We start from the raw sequence: 7,221 nt of genomic DNA, 5'->3' as shown, positions 1-7,221 counted from the left end.
AATTATATAACATCACTATAGAATGAAAATAGCCTTTAAATGACACTTACTGGATAGATTTTTTATTCACGAATGCTTGTAGTATCAGTTTATTTGTTAAGCCCATATACTTTATCCTAGCTACTGGCCAAGCCAATTCGCCTGTCATGAGTCATATTTCGATCTTGTTCATTATTCGCTTATTAACCTTGGCTATACTTTTATATGAGCATATATGTGTACATTTCGTATCTTATTCATCATATGTCTGTCACTCATTTTTGTCTGACTATAAATGTTGATTAACGCTTGCTTAAATCGAGTTGGCTTCCCAGCCATCTCCAATACGCATCATCTTTCGCCCCCCCCCCCCCCCCCCCCCCCCCCCCCCCGTTATTATTCGCTCAGGTGTTGTTAGCTTTCGAACCTGAGTTATTCGACAATAAACTGTAGTTGCTGCTATCCTTTGTCTTCTGATTTTACGCGCCGTTAAGATTAGAATTATATAGATTATCGAAACGAACGATTAACGAATCGCGGCACTACAAAATAATTCAAACCATAATTTATATCTCAACAAAAAAGTCACTTCAGTTACTATGCTAACAAGCATAAAAGTGGTAAGTAGTATAACGAAAAAATCTTCCATATATTGAAATGATCAACTAAATATAAAGTGTTTTTAATAAACTACAAAATGAAGCCAAAAAATTAAGCATGATGAAAACAGGCGCTAGGTCTTCTGTGGGAGTCATGGCATACATTTTCTTTTCCTGTACAACCATAGGCATGTGGCACAGCCACAGAACACAATCAAGAAAGAGATAAGTAGAGGTATGATGATGTGCAAAGAATGATTTGTTTTCCTTTGTCCATTGCCTCCAGTAATTTCCGTTGTCATGTTCTGAAAGAGCCAAACATTTCAATAATTACCAAATATTAAAAACGTACCAAATGAGATTCAGGTTGTTGATCAGTCTTCTACAATTCATCTCTTACGTCAGATTCACCTATACTTGGAGTTGTTGTAGCCTGTTCGACAAGCATTGGTTTACTCAACACGTTGGCATTCGAACTATTCTGGAAAACGAAGCAGTAACAATGTTACTCAATATCAAAAACGTACCGTACAACTAACTTGGATGATAGGCACGACGAACACATTTTCTAAATAGGTTTTGATGATATTTTGTTTGTATATTTATCACAAGTGATTGTAAAATGTGAACTCACTCTCTTCCGTTTTTGAATTTTCCCATGGCTCAACAAACGCTACTACCCTCTCATAAATATATTACTTCACTTACTACTTCTCTCGTTCTCAATTTATAGACTAACACCGTATTTCCATTATAAACTACAATCCATACAGGATACATGTTTTATACCAAGGAATCAAAAATACTTGCTGTGAATATTAACAATGAGAGTCTTCGAGCTTTTACGTATTAGCCAAACACGACTGATGTGAACCGTGAAACAAGAAGCCTGAACAAACTACGGAAGCTTTTTTCGGGGGCAATATTTCATTTAATACATAGCTGGTGAAACTGTAACATTTACATTTCCAAAGCAATTGTAAATTAGAAGTTACCTTTTGTACTCGATTTTCTACTATAATTCCCCAGTTTGTGACATGATTGTATTTTCCTAATTATTGTACGTTGTGGTCAGGTTATTCATCTATATATTCATGTATCTTTTTACACTAATCCGAGTTCGGAATTCGATTGGGCATTGAGAATCACTATGCATGCTATGAGTTAGGAAATTAAAATGTTTCCAGGCATCAGTGTCAAGCAAAGCTTTCATTCATTGTTTAATGTGCACATTGAAGCAAAGCATTGTACTTATATTCGACTTAATATCGTCAACGTGTACAATACTTTGATTTATGCACTGAGGGGGTAATACAAATTACTACTTATTCGTAGCAACAACATATTCTCCCTAGTAAATAGATTTTTAATTTGAGTTGTGAGTGAGTGCTAAATGAATTTAAACAATATTTAATGGATTGTGGTAATAGTTAAAACAACCTGTGATGTCTATCAATCGCTTACATTATTCTGGCAACCAATTACTTTGAGGTCATGAATATTGTTATCATTGCTGCGGAAATGAGGAAATACAACCTGGAAGTGCTTGGAATCAGTGAAACACATTGGACGCAGGTTGGACAACAACGACTGTCTTCAGGGGAACTTCTGTTATACTCCGGTCATGAAGAAGAAAATGCCCCACATACACAAGGAGTGGCACTGATGCTGTCTAGAAAAGCACAAAATGCACTTATAGGATGGGAATCTCATGGACCGAGGATCATCAAAGCCTCCTTCAAAACAAAGAGAGAGGGCATTACAATGAACATCATCCAATGCTATGCGCCGACCAACGACTACGATGAAGACGCTAAAAACCAATTCTACGATAGGCTGCAGTCAATCTTCGAGAAGTGCCCAACCAAGGACCTGACCATTCTAATGGGAGATTTCAATGCCAAGGTTGGAAAGGACAACACTGGATACGAAGACGTCATGGGACAACATGGACTGGGAGAAAGGAACGAAAATGGTGAGAGATTTGCAAACCTATGTGCCCTCAATAAACTGGTCATAGGTGGCACCACATTCCCACACAAAACATACACAAAGCCACTTGGATTTCACCGGATCACACTACACAGAATCAAATCGACCATATCTGCATCAACAAAAAGTTCAGGAGGACGATGGAGGATGTGAGAACCAGGAGAGGAGCTGATATAGCATCCGATCATCATTTGCTGGTCGCCAAGATGAAACTAAAACTCAAGAAGCACTGGACAACGGCGCGGACAACATCACAAAAGTTTAATACGGCCTTTTTTCGAGATGCTGACAAACTCAACAAATTCAACATAGCCCTCAGCAACAGGTTCGAGGCCTTTCATGATCTACTCAATGGAGAGGGGACTACCATGGAGAGCAACGGGAAAGGTATCAAGGAGGCAATCGTTTCAACATGTCAAGAGGTTCTGGGCCAAAAGAAGCACCAGCACAAGGAATGGATCACTGTTGGTACACTGGATAAGATTGAAGCAAGGAGGAATAAGAAGGCAGCAATCAATATCAGCCGAACAAGAGCGGAAAAAGCCAAGGCACAAGCCGAATACACAGAGGCAAACAAGCAAGTGAAGAGGAGCATCAGGACCGACAAACGTAAATATGTGGAAGATTAAGCAACGACAGCGGAAAAGGCTGCAAGAGAGGGAAACATGAGACAACTGTATGATACAACAAAGAAACTTGCTGGAAATTACCGTAAGCCAGAAAGACCAGTGAAAAGCAAGGAAGGCAAAGTAATCACCGACATTGAAGAACAACGAAACAGGTGGGTAGAACACTCCAAAGAACTCTTGAATCGACCAGCTCCACTGAACCCATCCAACATCGAAGCAGCACCCACAGACCTCCCAATCGATATTGGCCCACCAACAATTGAAGAGATCAGCATGGCCAATAGACAAATCAAGAGTGGCAAAGCAGCGGGACCAGACAACATCCCGGCAGAGGCACTGAAAGCAAATGTAACAGCAACTGCCAAGATACTCCACATCCTCTTCGGTAAGATTTGGGACGAAGTAAAAGTACCAACAGACTGGAAAGAAGGACTTCTGATCAAGATACCAAAGAAAGGCGATCTGAGCAAGTGCGACAACTACAGGGGCATCACTCTCCTCTCAATACCAGGAAAAGTCTTCAACAGAGTATTGTTAAACAGGATGAAGGATTCTGTGGACGCCCAACTTCGAGATCAACAAGCTGGATTTCGTAAGGATAGATCGTGCACAGATCAAATCGCAACTCTACGTATCATTGTGGAACAATCAATCGAATGGAATTCATCACTGTACATCAACTTCATCGACAACGAGAAGGCATTTGATAGCGTGGACAGGACGACACTATGGAGGCTTCTTCGACACTACGGTGTGCCTGAGAAGATATTCAATATCATATGGAACTCCTATGATGGACTAAACTGTCAAATCGTCCACGGAGGACAACTCACCGACTCGTTTGAAGTAAAGACCGGTGTTAGACAAGGTTGCTTACTCTCACCCTTTCTCTTTCTCCTGGTGATCGACTGGATCATGAAGACGTCAACATCTGAAGGAAAGCACGGGATACAGTGGACAGGCAGGATGCAGCTTGACGATTTAGACTTCGTGGATGATCTGGCTCTCCTATCACAAACGCAACAACAAATGCAAGAGAAAACGACCAGTGTAGCAGCAGCCTCGGCAGCAGTAGGTCTCAATATAAACAAAGAGAAAAGCGAGACTCTGCGATACAATACAATGTGCACCAACCAAATTACACTTGACGGAGAAGCTTTGGAAGATGTGGAAACCTTTACATATCTGGGCAGCATCATTGATGAACACGGTGGATCAGATGCAGATGTGAGAGTGAGGATCGGCAAAGCAAGAGCAGCATACCTACAACTGAAGAACATCTGGAGCTCAAAACATTTGTCAACCAACACCAAGGTTAGAATTTTCAATACAGATGTGAAGACAGTTCTTCTGTATGGGGCAGAGACGTGGAGAACTACGAAAGCCATTATCCAGAAGATACAAGTGTTTATTAACAGCTGTCTACGCAAGATACTTCGGATCCGATGGCCAGACACTATCAGCAACAAGTTACTGTGGGAGACAACAAACCAGATTCCAGCGGAGGAAGAAATCAGGAAGAAGCGTTGGAAGTGGATTGGGCACACTTTGAGGAAATCACCCAATTGTGTCACAAGACAAGCCCTCACATGGAATCCTGAAGGTCAAAGGAGAAGAGGAAGACCAAAGAACACATTACGCCGAGAAATAGAGACAGACATGAGAAGAATGAACAAGAACTGGATAGAACTAGAAAAGAAGGCCCAGAACAGAGTGGGTTGGAGAATGGTGTTCGGCGGCCTATGCTCCATTGGGAGTAACAGGCGTAAGTATATAAGTATAAGTATAAAACAATAATGAGATTACTATGAACTAAATGGATGAATTACGATTTTAACATTAAGATCAATATAAACAATCTTGTGCGAAAATCACAGTTTCTTTAAATGTGCAGATAATCTTGTCAAATCCAATTGCCAATTGTGACTTTCGGTTGATAATAGAAAAATGGAAACCATAACCCTTTTAATCCCGTTGACCTTACATGAAATTCCCATAGTTATCCCATTCTCCGAATATTATTCAACACTGTTCTATGACTTGGTCTGGAAAAATGAAAAACACCCGGAAAAAGTTTTAGTCAAAACGTCGAAGCTACTTATGAGAATGATACAGTAGAACAATTAGCTATTTAGGAAAAAGGAAAATAACTTACATCACTATCTTTTGTCGAAGTGTTCGGTGTATCAGTTTTATTCGACGTCATCCCCTTCGTCGATTGAATTGGTTTAGTCGGGTTTGCTTCAGTTAGACTTTTACGTGAAAGTAAAGAATTGAAAAAGCTACTTAATACGGCTTCTTTGTCCGATGTTGAACCAGGTTTTGGTTGATTAGGTAGATTGGATGAGAGACTTTCAGTTAATAACTAAAAAAGAAAGAGTTATGAGTATATGCTTCTTGAAATCTTTGTGTGATACTGTAATCATCGACCGGTCGTTGATAGACCACCATTTAAGACCTAGAAAGAATGGATGGCCGTTTCATCCAAGTATCCTACTCCCCGATATTGCGCGACCATCTTCCATTGTATTCAGAGAGTAACTATCTCACACGTAACACGGGTGGATTATACTGGTCAAGTCTTCTTATTAGAACTCTGAGTATTTCCTCTCAAATCTAGTCATTAGTGACCACATCATAATTGTTAGTAGAGTGTTGATGAGATTGACGAATTTCATCGTTGTGTGCCAGTTGGGTAGTCTGGAGTTTGACCGCTTGCAGTCAATATCGAATATCCTGGGTTCTATTCCTTTTTGCGTGATCGTGGATTCGCACTAGTGAGAATTCCTATACTGGAACGAGACAGCCATCCAATGCTTCCAGGTTTTGAATGGTATTCTAACATTGGTCGGCTCATCATTGAATGATAGTTTATGAAGGTAATGAGAATAAAGTAATAAGCACTCTCTTACGGCAATCCATTAAGCTTGAGGGTATTCTGTTAAATAACTCTAATAACTAAATATTTTTATACAATAGAATTTAATAGTTAAAATTTTCATTTAACTTACTGGAGTTTCTCTTGTTTGATTACTTATTGTCGAACCAATTGATGTTGATGTACCACTTAAACTACCTGGTAATGAACTTGCAACATTTGACATGGGCATATTAGCTAACATTGTTTGCATTCGTTTTAAAAAGTGTTGATCATCTTCAACAGTTTGTAATATATTCACTTCTTCCGTAGGATTGTTATCTGTTCCACCTGTCTTTGTAACTATATCAAAAAGTCAAAGATGTTACTTCATTAAAATTTGTTTTATTTAAATGATTATCTATATAATAAGACATCACAAAGTAGCCTTTAAACTGTTTGACATACATGTATAAGATTGAAGATATCTTCAGTTCAGAAAGGGTTTTGTGGAGATCTCGGTATTTTCATAGTTGAAATCATGAGTCAATTGAAGCTAGACCTCCACAAAACCACTTATGATCTATAATCATATACTCACTAGTGACTGACTTCAAGAGATATTTCCTGGAGTTCTAGTGGCAAGCAGTGACCAGTGGAGTTCCACCAGGTCTGTTGTGAGATATCACCTCACTGAAGACAATTGGTGAACGGTTGCTCAAACTTCATGGACTGGTTGAAGCTAGACATTAACATCGTTGAATGCTGGTCAGCTCAGTGGTCTGAAGGTTAAGTGCTCTGGCGCGAGACTGATAGGTCCTGGGTTCGAATCCCGCGGGGCGTGATCGCGGGTGCGAACTGCTGAGGAGTCCCACAATATGACAAAACTGCCGTATGCGCTTCCAGGTTTTCCATGGTGGTGTGGTTTCATTTGACTCATGATTTCAACTATGAAAATATCTTCAGTTACTACGTGTCTATATATATCCTGATGTTACATAGTTTAGGGTAGTCGATATGAGTCTCTGGATTGAGATTTCGTATTAATTTGTACTCGTCGACAAGATACAACTATAATATCGAGCGAACTGAAATTCTCATTCAGATTCAAACATGCTATACTCATAAGTAATTCCCTGTATGGCTGGGATATTTTACATCGAAT

General features: G+C 39.6%; 1 protein-coding gene across 1 annotated transcript; it reads right to left on the bottom strand.

The window, feature by feature from the left end:
- Positions 1–5,048: 5,048 nt before the first annotated feature.
- On the bottom strand, positions 5,049–6,330 carry Smp_113710 (hypothetical protein; the record flags this gene model as incomplete). The annotated part of the gene is made up of 3 exons (XM_018797772.1): positions 5,049–5,244; positions 5,355–5,564; positions 6,211–6,330. The coding sequence occupies 3 exons, from the start codon at positions 6,328–6,330 to the stop codon at positions 5,233–5,235; spliced, it is 342 nt and encodes a 113-aa protein (XP_018652781.1). The 3' UTR covers positions 5,049–5,232.
- Between the last annotated feature and the right edge of the window lie 891 nt (positions 6,331–7,221).

Source organism: Schistosoma mansoni, chromosome 5 (genome assembly GCF_000237925.1).
Source record: "Schistosoma mansoni strain Puerto Rico chromosome 5, complete genome".
NCBI lineage: Eukaryota > Metazoa > Platyhelminthes > Trematoda > Strigeidida > Schistosomatidae > Schistosoma > Schistosoma mansoni.
Note: the sequence above shows the minus strand (reverse complement) of the source record. Positions and strands in the feature narration are given on the sequence as shown.